This window comes from Macrobrachium rosenbergii, chromosome 27 (genome assembly GCF_040412425.1).
Source record: "Macrobrachium rosenbergii isolate ZJJX-2024 chromosome 27, ASM4041242v1, whole genome shotgun sequence".
Taxonomy (NCBI): Eukaryota; Metazoa; Arthropoda; class Malacostraca; order Decapoda; family Palaemonidae; genus Macrobrachium; species Macrobrachium rosenbergii.
In genome coordinates, this window is record NC_089767.1 from 33,719,509 (window position 1) to 33,741,539 (window position 22,031).

A 22,031-nucleotide genomic window follows, 5' to 3' on the forward strand; every position below is an offset into this window, starting at 1 on the left:
CTAGATTCATATCAACCTATGGACTCTGAAAAACTAGATTTACATCCACCTATGGACTCTGAAAAACTAGATTCACATCCACCTATGGACTTTGAAAAACTAGATGCACATCCACCTAAGGACTCTGAAAAACTAGATGCACATCCACCTATCTACTCTGAAAAACTAGATTCACATCCAACTAAGGACTCTGAAAAACTAGATGCACATCCACCTGTGGACTCTGAAAAAATAGATTCACATCCAACTAAAGACTCTGAAAAACTAGATACATATCCACCTATGGACTCTGAAAAACTAGATGCACATCCACCTAAGGACTCTGAAAAACTACATGCACATCCAACTATGGACTCTGAAAACTAGATGCACATCCACCTAGGTACTCTGAAAACTAGATGCACATCCACCTATGGACTCTGAAAACTAGATGCACATCCACCTATGGACTCTGAAAAACTAGATTCACATCCAACTATGGACCCTGAAAACACATCCACCTTCTACTCTGAAAGACTAGATTCCCACCTATGGACTCTTGAAAAATTAGATGCACATCCACCTATGGACTCTGAAAAACTAGATTCACATCCACCTATGGACTCTGAAAAACTAGATTCACATCCACCTATGGACTCTGAAAAACTAGATGCACATCCACCTATGGACTCTGAAAAATTAGATGCACATCCACCTATGGACTCTGAAAACTGGACTCCAACTGGACTCTGAAAAATTAGATGCACATCCACCTATCTACTCTGAAAGACTAGATTCACATTGACCTATGGACTCTGAAAAACTAGATTCACATTCACCTGGACTCTGAAAAATTAGATGCACATCCACCTCCACTAGATTCACATTCACCTATGGACTCTGAAAAATTAGATTCACATTCCACCTATGGACTCTGAAAAATTAGATTCACATTCACCTATGGACTCTGAAAAATTAGTTTCACATTCACCTATGGACTCTGAAAAATTAGATGCACATCCACCTATCTACTCTGAAAAACTAGATTCACATTCACCTATGGACTCTGAAAAATTAGATTCACATTCACCTATGGACTCTGAAAAATTAGATGCACATCCACCTATCTACTCTGAAAAACTAGATTCACATTCACCTATGGACTCTGAAAAATTAGATTCACATTCACCTATGGACTCTGAAAAATTAGATTCACATTCACCTATGGACTCTGAAAAACTAGATTCACATTCACCTATGGACTCTGAAAAATTAGATTCACATTCACCTATGGACTCTGAAAAAACTAGATTCACATCCAACTATGGACTCTGAAAAATTAGATTCACATTCACCTATGGACTCTGAAAAACTAGATTCACATTCACCTATGGACTCTGAAAAATTAGATGCACATCCACCTATCTACTCTGAAAAACTAGATTCACATTCACCTATGGACTCTGAAAAAATTAGATTCACATTCACCTATGGACTCTGAAAAATTAGATTCACATTCACCTATGGACTCTGAAAAACTAGATTCACATTCACCTATGGACTCTGAAAAATTAGATTCACATTCACCTATGGACTCTGAAAAATTAGATTCACATCCAACTATGGACTCTGAAAAATTAGATGAAAAACTACATTCCACCTATGGACTCTGAAAAACTAGATTCACATTCACATATGGACTCTGAAAAACTATTCACATTCACCTATGGACTCTGAGATTCACATTCAAACTATTCTGAAAAATTAGATGCACATCCACCTATCTACTCTGAAAAACTAGATTCACATTCACCTATGGACTCTGAAAAATTAGATGCACATCCACCTATGGACTCTGAAAAACTAGATGCACATCCACCTATGGACTCTGAAAAACTAGATTCACATCCACCTATGGACTCTGAAAAACTAGATGCACATCCACCTATGGACTCTGAAAAACTAGATGCACATCCACCTATGCTAGATGCACATCCACTCTGAAAAACTAGATTCACATCCAACTATGGACTCTGAAAAATTAGATGCACATCCACCTATCTACTCTGAAAAACTAGATTCACATTCACCTATGGACTCTGAAAAATTAGATGCACATCCACCTATGGACTCTGAAAAACTAGATTCACATCCAACTATGGACCCTGAAAAATTAGATGCACACCCACCTATCTACTCTGAAAGACTAGATTCACATCCACCTATGGACTCTTGAAAAATTAGATGCACATCCACCTATGGACTCTGAAAAACTAGATTCACATCCACCTATGGACTCTGAAAAACTAGATGCACATCCACCTATGGACTCTGAAAAACTAGATTCACATCCACCTATGGACTCTGAAAAACTAGATGCACATCCACCTATGGACTCTGAAAAACTAGATTCACATCCACCTACTCTGGAGATTCACATCCACCTATGGACTCTGAAAAACTAGATGCACGTCCACCTATGGACTCTGAAAAACTAGATTCACATCCACCTATGGACTCTGAAAAACTAGATTCACATCCACCTATGGACTCTGAAAAACTAGATGCACGTCCACCTATGGACTCTGAAAAACTAGATTCACATCCACCTATGGACTCTGAAAAACTAGATTCACATCCACCTATGGACTCTAAAAAACTAGATTCACATTCACCTATGGACTCTGAAAAATTAGATGCACATCCACCTATCTACTCTGAAAGACTAGATTCACATCCACCTATGGACTCTAAAAACTAGATTCAAACCTTGGACTCTGAAAAACTAGACACATCCACCTATGGACTCTAAAAAACTAGATTCACATTCACCTATGGACTCTGAAAAATTAGATGCACATCCACCTGGACTCTGAAAAAATTCACATCCACCTATGGACTCTAAAAAACTAGATTCACATTCACCTATGGACTCTGAAAAATTAGATGCACATCCACCTATCTACTCTGAAAGACTAGATTCACATCCACCTATGGACTCTAAAAAACTAGATTCACATTCACCTATGGACTCTGAAAAATTAGATGCACATCCACCTATCTACTCTGAAAGACTAGATTCACATCCACCTATGGACTCTTGAAAAATTATATGCACATCCACCTGGACTCTGAAAAACTAGATTCATCCACCTAAAAAAACTAGATTCACATCACCTTGAAAAACTAGATTCACATCCACCTAGGACTCTGAAAAATTAGATGCATTTCTACTCTGAAAGACTATTAAACCTATGGACTCTGAAAAATTAGATGACATCCACCTATGGACTCTGAAAAACTAGATGCACATCCACCTGGACTAAATAATGCAATCCACCTATGGACTCGATTTCCACCTTCTCTGAAAAACTTTCACATCCACCTATTCTGAAAAATTAGATGCACATCTCCCTCTTCTTTCACATCCACCTATGGACTCTGAAAAACTAGATGCACATCCACCTATGGACTCTGAAAAACTAGAGTCACATCCACCTATGGACTCTGAAAAACTAGAGTCACATTCACCTGTGGACTCTGAAAACTAGGTTCACATCCACATACTGACGAGTTCTTCAAATAATAAGAAACAAGAACATCCACTCCCTATCTCCCATCTTCGTTCTCCAAGACTATTTTGAAAAATAAACACCTCCACAAGCTGATACATGGAATAAAAAAAAAAACTCCCCCTTTCAACATCACAGAACCTTCTCTTCCTAATTGCTTCGTTAGGCTTAAGTATGACCCCATTCTAAAAAAGATACATTGCCTTAGGTCATTTACATTAAACAAGGGCTTGACATAAGACGTGGTGTAAATAATAAGTCGTTTTCTTCTTCTTCTTCTTCTTCTTCTTCTTCTTCTTCTTCTTCTTCTTCTTTTGCATGGAATTAAAACCATTCATTCACTTATTAAACTCTAAAAACGAGGGGTTGAGAAAATGGCCCAAGACACCTACACTATTTTGAAAATAATGTGAGAAAATTATTAACATCACGAATAAGGAGAACAGAGAATATACAAGCCAGTATATATATATATATATGTGAGTGTATATATATATATATATATATATATATATATATATATATATATATATATATATATATATATATATATATATATGTATATGTATATATATATATATATATATATATATATATATATATATATATATATATATATATATATAATATATGTATGTATATATATATATATATATATATATATATATATATATATATATATATATATATATATATATATAGGCAAATTGGAGTAACAGAAAGGCGTTCTTTCTTCTTTATCCATTTATTGTTACGCCGACGTTTCGTATCTCTTGATACATCTTGTAGGCTGAAAAAGCGATGAACTTAAACAGTACTGTGTATTAACACTAAAAGGTATACACATTATATACTTAACACCATGTTAAATGACAATTAAAAAGAAAAAAGGGACAACCTTAAAAAACTCACAAGATATTAAAATAAAAATATTTAAAAAGTATTTTAAAAAGGAACAGAACAGCAGAAGAAGGCCGGGGCCAATAAAAAAAAAAAAAAAAAAAAGACACCTACCCACACCGGTAGTGTAAAGCAAACTGACACAGACAAGCAATGCATGGAGGGGAGAGAAGGGGGAGTATAAACAAAGAAGTTACAGCAGGTAGTTAAGCGATGAAATCCATTATGATTAAATTAACTGTCCCTGCCCTTAATCACCAATCAACTTCCACCCAGCTGTTCATCGCTTAACTACCTGCTGTAACTTCTTTGTTTATACACCCCCTTCTCTCCCCTCCTTGCATTGCTTGTATTAGCAATAAAAAGTTTATAAGCAATACAAAGTTCATTCATACTTGAAAACAAACTTAAGATTGAATACACTTATATACAATGTGAACATGAACACCAGGAAATGCAGAGAAAAAATATGAAAATTGAATCCATACACGATTGCAAAATATCTGACAAAACTCATTAACATGACAGAACTGAAACCCAAGGCCAGGTACTCTACAAGCTAGTCACTTCAACTTTACTGAGAAATTAGACATAATACAGTCACTTTTGATGATAAGAGTAGATTACACATGCTAAATATCAGTTTCATTACTTGTGCCAGTTAGATTGACTATAACTTATCATACCAGTAGTTGTTTGCATTTGAATGGTGCCAAAAAATCAATTTAATTTCAACTAATTCTTACATACATTTATTAAAACTCAATAATGTGTATTAAGTACTTGGTGTAAGTAAGCTGCAATTACGAGAACATTTCAAATTTTGACAGGACCAACATTTTGGGAAGAACTCATTAAGACCCAGTGTATCCCCTGGAGTGACGCAAGAGTTGACTGATAGCATTATATAATGTATGCATAAACCAGTCAATTTACTTATAACTGAATGCTATACGTTGGTAGTAAATAATATACCAACATAAAAACAAAAACAGATGATAGTAAAAAAATATTGAAACCAATTTCTTAAATTTGGGACAAAATATGATACAGAAAAAAATTATAAGTTCCGTCCACAAAAACCGCTGATAATCAAAAGTACTGGAGCAAATATTTTGAAATTAAGGACAAAAATAGATCAAAATGAATTAACACAAACGTCCTCACTGCAAAACCTGCAAAAAATGAACACCACTGATTCCTTCCCAAGATAATTTCCTTTCATACGACCGAGATATTAAGCGTCGGTTAGAACCGTTACAAAGTTTGAAATTAAATATGAGGGGGGAGGAGGAGGAAGAGGAGGGGAGGGGGGAGGGAGGGAGGAGAGGGAGTAGGAAGAGGAGGAGGGGGGAAGGAAGTGCCTCAGCACACACGCCTACTTCAGCGCATTGCAGATGCCTTCAGTCCTTTGAAATACACAACATTAAGTCAACTCTCTCTCTCTCTCTCTCTCTCTCTCTCTCTCTCTCTCTCTCTCTCTCTCACTTCATTTGTCTAACACGCAGCAATTTAATCCCTGGGTGTGTTTTATTTGCCCAACATTTCTTCAAGTTAATAATAGAAAGATATTACAATCAATATAACTCTCCTTACATATCTTCCTAACTCCTTACCATCACCTTATCTGCCTCATAACAAGAATCAAACTGTTATTACCGTCCTGTCCCATTTTACATTTCCTAGACATCTCTTTAAGGACACGCCCCCCACCCCCGCCCTGGTGTGTGTGTGTGTGTGAGAGAGAGAGAGAGAGAGAGAGAGAGAGAGAGAGAGAGAGAGAGAGAGAGAGAGAGAGAGAGAGAAAATCATCCGCGGGGTGCTTTGTAAAGAGAAGAATGGACTCGTACAAGAATGGACAACACGGCATGACGTTTGGGCATCTTCTTCCCACGTATGACAAAGGAAGAGAGGAAGAAGGAGTACAAGGAACAGGAGCAAGCAGGAAACAAAAGTGGGTGAGAAAACAGAAAAAAACATGGGAAGATGACGAAGGAAAGAGAGAGAAGTCTACAAATTAAAAGACACACTTCATTCTTCTTAAATGTAAGGATAAAGACACGAGCATGCAAGACACTGGTGTAAATAAAAAAAAAAAATTCTTGCTACCAAAAGTTTGTTTAGTAAAAAACAACAAATACCCGCAAAGAAACCACTCGGAAATGTTAGAATTGCCGTCGTCCAGCCTGGCGACAGTAAGCAGTATTATGTACTTGACTTCTCTAGGCTTGGGACGTACCGTCTTGACCTATTGACGGTAAGGGCACACTTGTATAAATATGATTAACCTTACCCAATAAATTCTAGTAATCCTTTGACCGCTAGCATTAATAAATGACAAAAAAATTCTACAACATTACTCTCAAATGTACAGAAATAACATTGAATAAGTAAATAAATAAATCTGAAGTTCAGCTGAACAGATTCAGGCATTGTGACGCCCTTTTTCTGAAAATTATATACTTTGTCACATGCATCCAGTTATTACGTTCGGCTGCCTGCGCCTGAAGAATTGTTGAAGTAGAAAATAAAATGATTTTGGAAGAAACCTAAAAATTTTTCGTTTTCCTCTAGGGAGTAAAGTTACCTGAGGAGTGAGGAATGGAGTTTAAAACAGGAGTGAAGAGTTAAGGAAGAGATGAAAAGTACTTTAAGTTACGACAAGAGAGTAGGCTAGGTAAGGAAAGAGCAGGAGGGTTACAGGAAGATTAGGAAGAAAGGTTACGAAGGCTAATGGGAAAAAGAGTGGGCATTAGAGGAGGAAGCGAGTGGAAGGTTAAAGAAATAAAGGGGAAAGAGAAGTATGAGAGTAATTAGAGAAAGACGGGAAACGAAGGGGAAAAGGTTTTTGCAGTTAAGTGGGTATCAGATAGGCTACCTGTACCACCATATATATATATATATATATATATATATATATATATATATATATATATATATATATATATATATATATATATATGTATATAAACATACACACACACACACACACACACACACATATATATATATATATATATATATATATATATATATATATATATATATATATATTATATATATATATATATATATATATATATATTATAAAAGCCATTCCCCAAAAGGGGTAGCTTAAAACTTGTATTTATATACAATCAAGCCTTGATACTCAATGGCTGAACTTTTATCTAATAGTAAAAATAACATTTTCCAAATACATACAGTTCTGTATTTCCATTAGTGTACCCACAATGCGAATGTGAATGTCTTAAAACTTATCATTACAATTTACAGTTCTAACAATTATCACACTACTGAATTAAAATACATTGCCATAATATATAATACATACACCAGTACAGTATAGAAGTGGTTTTCAGTCTATTACACAAACACCATAAATTTTTAAAAATTTAATATATTAGTACCCTTTGTAACTTATATGTTTAAATACTGTACTGCTACAGCCTAAAATAAATTTAGCGACCTAATCTGCCTTGCAGATATACCTCTTTCAAAACATGGACTGCTGTCTTAAAACGCCCATATGCCTAGTTTCTTCAGCATATATTAGACAGTTGTTACATTCCACCACAAAGAATGCAGGAATTGCATAATGTAATTAACATCAGTGAAAACTTAAACTTGTTGCAAAACAATAACACTTATAATATTTACCTGGGAATACACATTATCTGTACTTTACTAGGCAATAACATACACATATTTGAAATGGGTGGCATAGGCTAGCCTTGTTAGGAGGCCAGTGATTTTAAATATGATGTAGGCCTACGGTTTTCTGATATTTTGCATGCGATTTTTATTGGTTTAAACAAAAACAAGGTTTTAAGTGTGAAATATGAGAAATATAAAACAAGATTTTAAGTGTGAAATATGGTTTTCTCATAGCGTCTGGCATTAATTCTGTCAGAAATGGTAGGTTAGCCTATTACAAACACACACGTATGCATGCAAGCAAGCACATACATACACATAAACACTTACAAACGAAGTCTAATAATAAGACCACAGTGGGTAGGTTTGCAAAGGAAAAGAAGGGAGGAATACAGAACAACAAATAATCCAAGCACATAAACAAAGAAATACTGCTCCTTTATAATTTACGGTGCCCTACGTCAGGTTAGGTGAAGGGGTCGGCCTTGATCAGGGAGGACGCAGTAACCCTGGTTAGGTTAAGTTAGGCTAATGAAGGCAACACTACCATGTATCCCTATAATTCAATAAACAATTTATGAGCCCCTAGGCCTAAGTCATGTTAGATGAAAGGTACAGGAAAGCACAGTCACCCCAGTCAGGTGAATGCATCCTTGTCTTTGACTATGCAATGGGTACCGAGCCACTAAAAACCCTGGTTTACCATTGTGGTACCCCAACACAAAATTAAGAGGGGGCGGGGTTGCAGTGGGTTAAATGGCCATTAGTCCAACATGGGTCTAGCACTAACTCGACTGAATCTGTCTCGGCTTGGCCTAGACCTATTTGCCTAGCCTATTTTTAAACGGTTTTATGTAATTATGTCTTATTTTGTTATTTCTACAGTACGACGGCCTTCCAATAATAAATATTAAGTGCATAATCTGCAATACTGCAAAAAAAAAATAAACTTACTATAGTTAACATGCATTATAATCATACGTAGCCATCTCACGTCCAAACGACTAGTTGGTCATACTGTTCCCTATCATCCATTGTTGTCTTCCGCTCATATTAACTATTCACAGTACTTTTGAAACGCAAAAATTATCCCAAAAATTCATTATAAATAATATGATTTTCATTATACACAATATACATTTCACTGTACACGGAACTATCGAGTGACAACAACGTATTTTATGTTAATGATGTCTTAACGTTAATTGAACCCGCCTCTTGTCGATGTTTACAAATGCTGGTCATTTTATAAACATTTCTCTAACTAGTGTCCTTCATCCCTTTTGCCAAATTCTGTACCCATTGACGTCTCTCTGACTTATATTTATTCAAGTACCGTCTCTCTCGCTATGTGATGCATTCTGTTGTGCAAGCTCTGTTAATCTTGTGATGATTTATGATTTATGAAAATTTGGGTATGAAGCCTAGCAATAAGGAACTTTTGTCCATCCAGCTCTTCAGACAGTAAGAGATGGAGTTGGTGTGGTTGGAGAGCGAGATGGGAGAAAGGAAGTGGGAATGGAGGTAAAGTAAAAGACTAAAACGTGGGTGCAGCTAGGGGCTGAAAGGACACTGCAAACAAGTTAACAACCTTTAGTAATGCCTACAGTGCACCGAGTAAGGTACACCGAAAGCACTGATCCTCTACTAGATAAATCTCGTGGTGCTTTGCTAATTAATTCATCTTCATCTGCATCTACTAAGGATGTCAACTTTCTATCGTTAATCAATCCAAACATTCTCTTCCATCCCCGACCACTTTTTCCATTGTGGAATCTGAGAAGGGAAAACAGCAAAGGTGAAATAACATTACCTTGCAGCGCCTCGCTATTTGCTGTAAATTCACTTGAAAAGACCCTATCATCATTAACTTAACATCTAATCCTTTCATGGAAGACTTCAGTTAAGTTCACATATTTAATGGGAATGCCATAGTGACGCAAGACTTTCCATGAAACTAGTATGCAGAGTTTACAAATGCTTTCTCGTAATCAGCAACAGAAAACATCAGAGAGAGATTTTTAACATAAATATTTGATTTGTACAAATCCTGCCTGTTCTAATATTACTTTGTTTTTCCCTCTAAACCTTCCATCATTGTGTGTTATACATTTTTCATTTGGGACAGATATGTCACAGACAAGATATTCTTGCGCAATGTTAAAAACTACGCAAAAATATGATCTAGATTGCAATTTCAATAACTGACTCCAAATTTTTTATTCATGTTTTTCTTTCAGACGTGGATCTTAACTTTAATTCCACTTTCAACAGAATAAACAGTTTCTTCTTTAGCTGATCAGTAGCCTTACAATATGAAAATATGCAGAATCGCTTGTAAAGTGAAAATCTAACAGTTATTAGACTAAATTCAGATATCTCTGAGGATATCATGACATTTTAACAAAATTGGAGGTGGTATGTGAGTGCTGTCTGTGTGATACAGAGAGAGAGAGAGAGAGAGAGAGAGAGAGAGAGAGAGAGAGAGAGAGAGAGAGAGAGAGAGAGAGAGAGAGAGAGAGGAATGGCGTTCTAAGCGCCTCCCGGACGCCTTCTAAATGACCAAGCACCCTTAAAACATGAATAACTCAGTCTATCCAGAACAGCATCGAGGAGAACTGGAGGATTCCACCACACCTTCCATGATGCTATAGCTCCTCCGCCGTCACCTTGCCTTGGCACGGGTGGCTTACGTCCTTTTTTAGGGGCTCACCAAACCATGAAATTAGACTAAAAACTTTGATTTCTTAGAAATATTTATGTTGTGATTTAAAGTCTTTATAAGTCGACGAGAAATTTACGAAAATTAGTCTACATACTTTGATTCTGAGAAGCAGCTTTTTTCTGAATCAAAAAGTTATGTTTTCCAGGTGTGTCTATTGATAATCCTACATCTAATCAAAGGTAGGACTGTGATGGGGAGTTTACTACAGGACACGAAGGGAGGTAGGCCTATGAGAAGATGAAGAGAATGAATCCGAGAAGACACGAGAGACAAAGGAACAGACGATGGGAAGATACGAGATAGAATAGAAACACCTGGAAAAGTCTCATTCAAAACGGCGTCTTCGACTAGGGATTAAGCTGAGAAGAAGATTCTTAAACGGTTATTTAAAAAAAGAGAATGTCAGATATGAACTAGTGAGAAATACACACCATATCTAATAAATTCGATAAAAGCTGGAATTGTTGAAGTGCCTGTGATTGACAGGACAGGGTTGGGCAAAACTAGGTAATCTGAAAGGTCGACAACAAGGTCTAGATAAATTAGAAAGATAGAGAAATGTATTTAAATCACCAAGGACGACCATCTTTTGTTATTCTCCAAATCAGCAGGCTAAAGTCACACTCGAAAATAATAGATATCCTCTTACACTCTCATTCTATTCCATTCCTGAGCTTATTACACTCATCATTACACTCTTATTCCTGCTAGACTCAATCTCATCCATACATTCCTAGAACTACCACGTTTGTATTACTGTGCCCTTCCTGTTTATGAAAATGTTATAATTTTCCATCCATCTCAATAATTGCCAAAACATCTATCTTACTTTCCTTAAACAAATCAACTGCTAAATATTCCTTATCTTCTGCCTCACACAAGCACATAGAAAACCCCAACAGTCAGTAATACATTCTTTTTTCTGGTTTCACAAAATCAAAATAAGATAAGATACTCTTGGAATACGTTGCGTTTGTGAGTGGCTTTGAAACTTATCACAATTTTTATCCTGTCACGTTCAATCTTACTATATCCATTCTATAGCTCTACACCTTTCAAAAGCACCTAGACTCAGTCATTCTTTGTCATTATTATTGCAAAAGCTGTCCCTTCCTCTCTGTCTCACTGAGTAGAAAAAACAGATTAGTCTCCTTAAATAAACTCATTTATTTCTTCTCTTCTGCACCAGACCTACGCATATTCAAACCAGAAGACTTAATATTAATTTCCTGCGTACTTATGTTATTCGATACTCTAAAGAATGTTATTCTTGGAGAGTTTTCGTGTTAAAATCCTACAAAGAATCTAGCGCTTTCATTTCTACCGCCCGTGTTCAGTTGTGACAGACGCCCAGTGACGTCACGTCGAGATTGCGCTTGATCCAGAGTGCATTTCATTCAAAACATAAACCGTAAACACTTGGCTACATCTCGAAATCAATAAGTTTAATTTAAAAAAGGGAATAAATTATAATTTTAATTATTATTTAACCATAATACTTATATATTTGCAATTTCTATGTGCTTGTAGATGATATATGCGTTAGAAATATGCGTAAACGCTGTCCTTCAATGTTGTACTGTTGCGCAATCAGCAAATAAGTGACGCGAATGACAAAGCCAATACAATCAATTTTCGATCAAAAGAATCCTTTTACAATCTTAGCTCATAATTTAACATTAATATATATAAAATTTACGACATTTAAGCGCTTGCAGACGACATATACGTTAAAATATATCCTTAAACTCTCTCCCGCAATAGTGGTGTTTGTGCAATCTAAAAATGAGTTGCGCTAACCACAAATCCTTCATTAATAAAAGACAACCGTTTAGTTGTTATTGTTTGGTGGCCGAAGCGGCTTCTTCTGCTGTCCATCGTTACTTCCCTCGACCAACTATGGCTAAAACTTACGGAGATAAACCCGTGTCCTTCCAGTTGGAGGAAAATGGAGAATTTTGGTGTATTGGATCCGAGGTGAGGATTAAAATAAAATAAAAACAGTTTCCCGGATCTTACAGGGAGAATGGTTATGGAGAGGATAAGCTATACGAACCCCCGGGCTAGGATGCTGATACGTTGGATGATCTTAAATTGGCGTAGGATAGACTTTGCTGCCTTTAAAGCATAAGTTTTTATGTTAGGCTACGGATTCTCAGGAAAGGAAGCATTATTTCCAGGCTGGAGGCACCCTAGAGGATGTACCGTAAATTAGGTACCGGTAGGCTACGGTAGATGGCCCAAGGCAGATTATTCGATTGGTTTAGATTTTGGGTGTTCCTTGACACCAGGATTAGGTTACAATGCACTGTGAGGAGTCACGACTTCTTTTTGGGACGGGGGCAAGTCTAACCACCCTCCCGGCCATGTTAGGGCACGGCATGTGAGGTTAGGTTAGGCAAAGGTAAGTCTGGTTAGGTCATATTCTTTTTGAAATGCCTAATACAGAAGTCCTGAACCCTCACTCTGCATTCGCTCCCAGGCTTCAGTTTAACTTGATATGGCCAGGCCTATCAGTGGTTTCCAGACAAATTATTAGAGTTATCCAGGAACGGGTGCCTAGCCTAACCTGAGAGAAGTGAAACAGCTTCCAGAACAAACTGTTGCACTGTGATTGCAGTGTATTTTTAATCTCATAAGCAAGTTATCCTATAGAAAGATTTTGGTGTAGGCTAACTGCAGCTCAGTTCCCCTCACCCTATGATGGTAACAGGGTCAACAGAATATGTAAACAACATTTTCTTTAGTACATTTGCTGTAATCGAACTTCTTCGGTTTACAATGAAACAACTTTGTGCTGGAGTTGCCAAGTTGAAGGGTAAAAACAGATTCCGTTACGACGCATTTCCTACCCTACATCCACCACCTATCCCCTTCATCAAAGTAAATGGTGATCTCATCTCCCATAACATAGGTAAGTTATCTCATGCACGATATTAGTTTAAGGTTAGGTTAAGGAAAAGAAGGCTAGTATTCGTTTGTTAAAATAGGGAAGGATGTGGGGTTTTGCCTACCTGGCCAGGTTAGGGCATGGTGTCCTAGGTCAGGTTAGGTTAAAGGAAAAGTATGTTAGTATGTCTGTGTTAAAACAGGGAATGATGGGGATATTCAGGGTGGAGCTCCCTGCCAGGTCAGGTCACAACACCCTAGGTCAGGTTAGGTTGAGGGAGCTAAGGCTAGGACGCATCCCTGCAAGTATTTGACTAATCTAGCTGCAGAAAAAAGCCTGTCCGCTAACCACGGTTTTGTAAAGTTTTTCCATTACAATCAAAGCATTTGGAAATGTGCTTCTGTCTTGTCTTGACTACTGATGCCTACATTCATGTGTTGGAAAGTTTTGTTATTAGCAATTTCCTTATAGTTTACAGAAGTAGTTTACCTTATATATACTAATGGTATTTTTTTTCAAGGTTGGTAACTACCTTCGACTGTTTCGAGGGTCACTGTACAAGAAATTCCCTGGCATGTACCGCCGATCAATCACAAATGATGAACGAAAGAAGTTAATGGAGTTGGGTAAGCATTATTGTTTGTTTTGTTGACATCTTAGGAACTCATATGTATTAATTGTATTTTATGAATACAGAATTCCTTTTTACTGGTAAATTTTATTGAAAAAATACCTTACAAATTGACTAATGGCACCTTTTCTTGGCAAAACTAGACAAAACCAAAGCAGAGCTCAGTAGGTGTCTTAAATCTTTGATCCAAGTGTGATCCAAAAATAACACTGAAATGTATCAGTCAGTATTCAGGGCACACCTCCTAAGCTATTCTCTAAAAAATGAATCTCTTACCAATCAGTCATGTTGTATGTAAAATTGGATGAGTCAAGTAAGATGATTTCATTTGTACAAAATATTAACTAAGGTTTGTATTTTAAAATTATTCTTCCTGTGGAAGATTTGTAATGTTTTCAAATAGATGCAAGGTTCCCTATTTTTTTTTTATTGTTTTGAGATTTCACATAGGGTAAATGGTTTTAAAATGCAACATTTTACCTTACATAATTATTGCCTTAAAGTCATATGTAAGTTGTGGTATTGATGTGTAACAAAATAGTACATTTATCTTCAGTATTATGTGTATTAGTTTAATCATTTCCTTAATACTTCAGGTCTTACTCAGCACGTTTTGGCATCAAACATTTCTTTACTGAGAGCATCAGAGGTAGAAGATATCATTGAAGGTAATGAAGATAAGTACAAAGCAGTCTCTGTACGCCAGCAGCAAGACCCAGAAGCGGCAGCTGCAAGGTATGGCTCAGTCAGTTTGTACATTGTTTTTTAAAGCATTCAAGTTGTCTAGATAGGAAAAAGATGAAGCCCTTTAGTGAGGATGCTATGTACTTTTTTTTTTTTTGTTGCATTATAGATCTAAATCAGTTTACTGTTTTACATTAAAATATCATGTTTCATTGTAAGGCATTTAGGAATCTTTTGAAAGAATTTCTTTTATATTGCAAAAACAGCAGTGGTAAAGTTTCATATGTTAGAATTTCATTAAAATTTAGCCATGACTGTAAACGTTTAAGTGAACTGGGCATTGGATGTATATTTTTAATATATGATAATTACTCTTTTATTAGGTACTAGTAGTCAAAATATATGTATAGTTGTTTATAATATCACTACTTTCTTTCAGAGCTGAACAGCGTCAGGTGAAGAAACCAGCTGCCCCATGGGTGCCAACGATATCTAATTCATCTCATTTGGACGCAGTCCCTCAAGCAACACCAATAAACAGGAACCGTATCATTTCCAAAAAGATTCGGACATTTCCCATGTGGTGAGCTGATTGTTATTGAAATGTATTGTAGCGTAATTCTTTCTAAAGGGAGCTTTTGATGTTTTAGTTTGAATAGATGTTTATTGAAGTTTCTTTTATTGTGCATTTTGCAAATTTTTTTATTTGAAATATCAACCCTTTTTTTTTATCATAATCATCCAATACCACAATGTACGCATGGCTCATGAATATAAGAAGCGCTCTCAGTAAAAGGTGAAAGGAAAGACCGTAGACGCTGAGCTTTCATCTTTGTTTGAAATAAAGAAAAGTTCAGTGTCTATGATCTTTCCTTTCACCTTTTCCTGTGAGCACTTCTCATTTTTCATTATAACTTTAGGTGCTGATTTCACTTTGTAACTGCAATTTTTATCAATATAATTGCTCTGTAAAATGTAGATGACTATTTTTCAAGTATTAATATTAATGGTACGAAGTACTATAGTTTATTGTTAGTATTATTATTCAGTTTAACCACACCTCTGTGTCAAATTTAATACGTATTCTCAAAGGGCTGGCCAGTTTTTTTAATGAAGAATTTAGATTTTATATTTTGGAGCTAAGTAATCAGCGGAGGGTATCCCTCTCGTTGATACTTGTCACCCTGAACCTATTCTTACTAAATTTGCACATCTCTCCAGGAATTTTAAGAAAATTCTGGATAATGGTGATAATCTTTAGGTGTATGGAACGTTGCTGAATGAATCTGAAGCTTTTAACTATTCTAGGTGTAACTTTTGACTCACATTTAACTTTCGAGAAACACCCAATGAAAGTTTCAGCAAATGCCACACAAAAGTTAGGTTTTGTCAGCAAATGCCACACAAAAGTTACGTATTGTCCATAAGCCTCATATATTTATACCAATGATAAAATCAATGGAACTTGTTTTAGGTCATGGAATACTGTTTTCCTTTGTGGATGTTTGCTTCTGCCAGAGATTTATCTCTTTTAGATAGAGTGGTTTGTGGTGGTAGGTTTCTGTTTCCTAATAGTAGCAGTTATGACTTGGACCATCAACAGATGGCCTCTTGTTTGTCACTTTTTCATAAGTTGTATTTCAACTGAGATCTTTCACGTTGACAATTGATCCCTGATCCCCTTTTTCTGCAGAGAGCAACCAGATTCACTGAACAGCTCCACCATTATACAGTATGCAATACAGTAAATGTGCCTCGCTGTCGAACTTCTCAGTTCCAGAGGTTTTTTTTATCTATCTATTCATTAATTAATTTTTTTCTTTTTTGATAAGTGGGATCTCTTTTTTTTCTGTATTTTACTTTACTTCTTCTTAATTCTTCCTAATGAACACCATATTCTTTGGAAGCTTGAATTTCAAGTCAGTGGTTCCTGTGGTTTTGTTCCATATGAATAGGTTTCATCTACTGAACCATAATAATAATAATATTTGATAAATTGCAGTACTGCAAAAGTGTAAGTAGCGGACTGCTGAGTCAGAGAATTGAAAAGAACTGCCATTTCTTTTATTTGCTTAATTTAAAGAATTGTATTTTATTATGTTATAATTTAAAGAATTGTGTTTTATCATGTTCATGTCATTACACTATTATGATAATGAGTTGTGTATTTCTTCCAGTTATGATGACTTAGATCCTGCCCAGATCCACGAAAATTCATGTCAGCGGGAAGAACTTGTCCCAATTCGTTTAGATATGGAGATTGAGGGACAGAAGCTTAGGGATACATTTACTTGGAACAAAAATGGTACGTAGATGTACAAAAGTGTTTTAATTTTATCAGTGCAGTTTGTTCTTTTATGTTATCTTTTACTATTCGATTGTAACAAAGTTTAAAAATGACATGCTTGAGTCTCAGTTCCATATTCTGATTTTAATTTAAATGTGGTAAAATGTGTGATATATTTTATAGGAAAAAATTATATTTTTGTAACACTGAGGTACAATTTGCCTATATTCTTTTTTAGGTATTTTGTCAACAATAAGTTTTTTTTATGTTCCTTTACCATACTTTTAATCGTTATAAATTTTCAGAAATGCTCATCACCCCCGAACAGTTTGCAGAGCTCTTGTGCGATGATTTGGATTTGAACCCGATTATGTTTGTGCCAGCAATTTCAACAGCCATAAAACAGCAAATTGACCAGTATCCATCTCAGTCAATTATTGCAGAAAATTCTGATACCAGAATAGTTATTAAGGTAAGGCTGTACATAAAGTTATACAGTAGTCGCCTTTTGCTGCTGTTACTGTTATTTCTTTTCGTGTTATTAAAATTATGTAGGTTTTTATATACAGTAATTACTGTAGGCCCATAAGCTGTCCTCATACGACAGTATGCTCTGTCCACAAGGGTTTTCACCTGCAGTTTTAAAGAAAGAAAGGAAGGAGAAACATATACAAAGACTTTCATTTTATGCCAGGGCCTGCAATCTGAGAGGTCAAGGAGTAGTTAAAGACTATTATTCAGATGCCTTGGGTGTAAGAAACTCCTTGATAACTGAAAAAAAAAAAAAAGATAACCCAGGATAGCATGGTAGTCTGTCAAGGAAAATGTAATATGCACATGTTAGTTTCATTGTTTGCAGACATTACAACATATTTAACTTAAATTTTCATGTACAGTAATTCCTCGAATATCTGTTTTCACCTTATCTGTCACCGTACTAATATTTCCCATCTCCAACCCATTGGACATCATTCAACCAATGAGCACATGGCATTCTCAAGTGTTCAGCACCAAATATACAGTAATGAACCCAATTGGCTGAGCAGTGATTATTTGTACAGTAGTTTTACTTGGTCATAAGGGCACTTTAAGCAGTACAGTAGTGTGTTTTTAGAGCCATGTATCCTTGGTGTGTGTTTAAGGGCATAATACAGATAGGAGAAAGTGGGTACATGAGTTATGACTGCATTAGGTGACCTTGGTAGGATCTTGTCCAAGGGTGTAGTCTGAGCTTAAAGTTTTTTCACTTCATTTTGAGTAAATTTAATAACATACACCACTTTGTCTGTACATGTACTGAAAATCATATTCATTTCCATTTCAGTTAAATATCCATGTTGGGAACATTTCCCTTAATGATCAGTTTGAATGGGACATGTCAGAACCTGAAAATTCACCTGAGGATTTTGCTTCTAAATTATGCTCTGAACTGGGCTTAGGAGGGGAGTTTGTAACGGCAATAGCATATTCCGTACGGGGCCAGCTCTTTTGGCATCAGCGAACATATGCCTTCAGGTATGTTGAGATGTTTTCTTTTTGGACTTCTACAAGGTGTAAGCTGTTCTAGCCTGCTGAATTTTTCATCTTATATTTCATTTAAGATGGTTTGCTTTTCTTTTCTACGCTAGAGTTTGTCATTGTGCTAATACAGTGACTTTTCAATATGCACAGCTATCAGACATTGAAAATGCCTAGTCTGTAAAATTTTTGTAATAGTGAATCTTGGAATATACATAATTGTATGAGTAATAGGTTTGAATGAAAAAAAATTGTTTTATAAACATAGCACTGTTACAACAATACAGTACAAAGTTTTGTGCAGAAATATTTTCACTGTTTTTTCAATATTTTTTTCTCCTCCACAGTGAAGCTCCCCTTCCATGTGTTGAAGTACCATTCCGATCTCAGAGTGAAGCAGACCAGTGGTCTCCATTCCTAGAAACCCTCACAGATGCTGAAATGGAGAAGAAAATCAGAGATCAGGACAGAAATACCAGGTTTGTAATTAGTCCTTCCATCTTATTCAGGGTATTGAAGAAAATGTATAATTTTTAACACTTGAAGTGCACCAAATCAGTTTTTAGCACTACACTAATTATTGGAAGTGCATAAAATCAGTTTACAGCACTACACTTTAATTATTGGAAGTTTCTTTCTCATTGAAATATGTTGTCATGTGACTTTAACACCAGTGACTGTTAGAATTAGTTTGAACATTTAGAAGTTGTACTGTCATGTTGACTTCTGTACCAGCAAACCTAAGTATCATCTTCAACGTTTAGAAGTTTCACCGTCACCCTTAATGAAAACCATATTCTACGTAGGTTTTAGGAAAAATGTAAAGTTTTACAGCTTTGGTAAAGAAACCAGTGGTTTCTTTGTGCATGGCACAGCCAAGTTAGCCTTTTAGGATATGATGTTTATGGTAGTCCTTGCATGTCATAGCAGATTTTGCTGAAAGATCTTATCTTTGCAGTCTCCCATTAGTCCCAGCTTCATTTCTTTTTCCCTTGTGTTTTTCATATATCCCCTGTGGTCTTTTCTCCAATAAGCCCACTTAAGTTTTTCAGCTTTACTGTGTCCCATTTCTTAATTGAAAGATGAAAATGTAGGCAAGACAAAATTAGAGAATTGGAGACTTAGGTGAAAATAGGTTGGAAAGTCAAGGAAGAAGGGAGTGCAGCTTTTGACCAAAGGGAATGTGTGGGAAACGTTTAATACGTACTTTGTACTTGTGCTCATGGCTCATTATAGTGTGCATGTTATATATATTTGCCTAGCAGATGAAACTCCATATATGGTGTGTTGATGGATTTTGTACTGATCTGTTGGATTTCCCAACTTGTTCTGTATATTGTCAGTGGGAGCAGTAAGTTATTCATTGAAGGGACTTGTTTACAAACGTGAAATCTGAACCGTATCCTGTAAAATTTATTTGAATGACTTTCAGCTGAATACTAAACCCATGTTTTCCAGACATCCAAACTGAGCACAGGCTAACTTGTGCAAGATTAGACTGTTGACCATTTTACAATAATGTTGAACGTTCAAAACTTTTGAGTCATTTTAGTATATATATATATGTATTAATGAATGCCACCTGGAGAGTTATATTTCAATGATAATTTTTGTCTTGACATTTTACTAAAAAAAATTTTTTTGTTTTTTCAGGCGAATGCGTCGTCTTGCAAATACTACTCCTGGATGGTAAAGGGGAACAGTTTATACCCTTATAGTTTTAACCCAGTAATCATGGACAGCAGATTTTTTTAGGCATGTGTATTCATCAGTTATAATAAATATAATTTATATTTATAGTTTATTCATCAGTACCATAATTGTTCTTTTTTGGTACAGTAATATATAATGCAGAGAAAAGGCAAGCTTTAATTGTACATTGCATAAAATTCAATGTACTGTAAGAAGAAAATTAATAGCTAGGTTATTCTAAATCATACTTAACTAAAATTTTCTTATAACTTACGTGGTTTTCTAAAAAGCAGTGTAATCGAGTTACTCATATTCATATATGGGATTGATAAAGATTGTTATTATATTTATGATAGCATACTACAGTACTCTTGAAATTTTAAAGGAGGACATAGCTGGAAATTGGTCAGTATGCCTCTCCTGCCATACAAAGGGAAACATTTAGCCAAACCTTTCCCTGACTGATGACCCTTAAGGCACTGAGGGTAAGGTGTATATTCAATGGGATCTCCTATGGCAGCTGCCTTTTTAAAGATAGCAGTATTGCTCCTTCCCTTGCAGGACCCCACTGTATGGAGGGGACTCATCCTGAATGGGTTTAATGTCTTTACTGTGAATATGATTGTTCAGCCTTCAACCTCTGGGGCACCCTTGGTTCTCCCTATGGATTCCTCCAGTCAGGTAAAAATTAAGAAACAGAAATAACACTGAAACCTGTAGACAAAGAAAAACTAAATTGACAATATCATAAAATATTTTTCATAGTTTTATTTTTCTGGAGTGATTAACCTATTTTTTTTTATTTATTGACTTGTTTATTTGCAGCAGGAAAGCGTTAAATGGATTTTGGTACCAAAATAAACAAAATACTTTGGAAGCAAATTAAACTTGTCAGTAATGAAATAAATGAATTGGAACATGATTTCCTACAAACAAATATTCTCAACAAATCACATACAAAACAGCTAACCTGAATTTTGTGTTCTTTTGCTCTTTGACCATGACCAAACACCTTTAGTTTGACAAATTATGCTTTACCATAAATTCACTCCAATTTGAATAAGCCTTAGCAAAGGCCAAATATAACAGTGAAAGGATGTTAAATAAATCTTGGCTGAAAAAATATATGCCTGAACTAGGGAAGGGGAAGAGCTGTGCCTGTTAGTACTAAACAATTATTAGCCTTGAAGATATATCAGGGGGCCCTGATGAGATTTAATATATAATGGTTAGCCTTGAAGCTATAGCAGTATATTATGTGCTCAGTCACATTCGAAATGAAGTGTCTACTGGCCTTCATTAAAAATTTAGAACGATTCAATACGCAGCAAGCAGGTACCGTCGATATACTGTACAAACGGCTCGAACCATATATTCCTGATACTGTATATCTCATGGAGACTATGAACCCATTTGGAGGCTTTCAAAATCTACTATAACCTCAATTTTATAGATTAAACAAGTAAACGTTAGCTTTAAACCAACTGGAACAAACT

At 35.7% G+C, this 22,031-nt stretch overlaps 2 protein-coding genes across 2 annotated transcripts in view; one reads left to right on the forward strand and one right to left on the reverse strand.

Moving 5' to 3' along the window:
* Nucleotides 1-22,031, reverse strand: part of jus (julius seizure) — a 470,955-nt gene that overhangs the window by 395,396 nt on the left and 53,528 nt on the right. The gene's annotated exons all lie outside the window — the stretch shown is intronic.
* Nucleotides 12,652-20,636, forward strand: Snr1 (SWI/SNF related, matrix associated, actin dependent regulator of chromatin, subfamily b, member 1). The gene is made up of 9 exons (XM_067129321.1): nt 12,652-12,810; nt 14,244-14,349; nt 14,951-15,089; nt 15,478-15,621; nt 17,216-17,343; nt 17,631-17,797; nt 18,650-18,840; nt 19,191-19,322; nt 20,497-20,636. The coding sequence occupies exons 1-9, from the start codon at nt 12,733-12,735 to the stop codon at nt 20,534-20,536; spliced, it is 1,125 nt and encodes a 374-aa protein (XP_066985422.1). The 5' UTR covers nt 12,652-12,732; the 3' UTR covers nt 20,537-20,636.

What these genes read in the sequence shown, in the direction of transcription:
- Snr1 (XM_067129321.1), top strand. Translation starts at nt 12,733, where the DNA reads ATGGCTAAAACTTACGGAGATAAACCCGTGTCCTTCCAGTTGGAGGAA. An exon ending in TTTGGTGTATTGGATCCGAG is followed by an intron (nt 12,811 to 14,243) that starts GTGAGGATTAAA and finishes TTTTTTTTCAAG; the next exon opens with GTTGGTAACTACCTTCGACT. An exon ending in CAGCGAACATATGCCTTCAG is followed by an intron (nt 18,841 to 19,190) that starts GTATGTTGAGAT and finishes TCTCCTCCACAG; the next exon opens with TGAAGCTCCCCTTCCATGTG.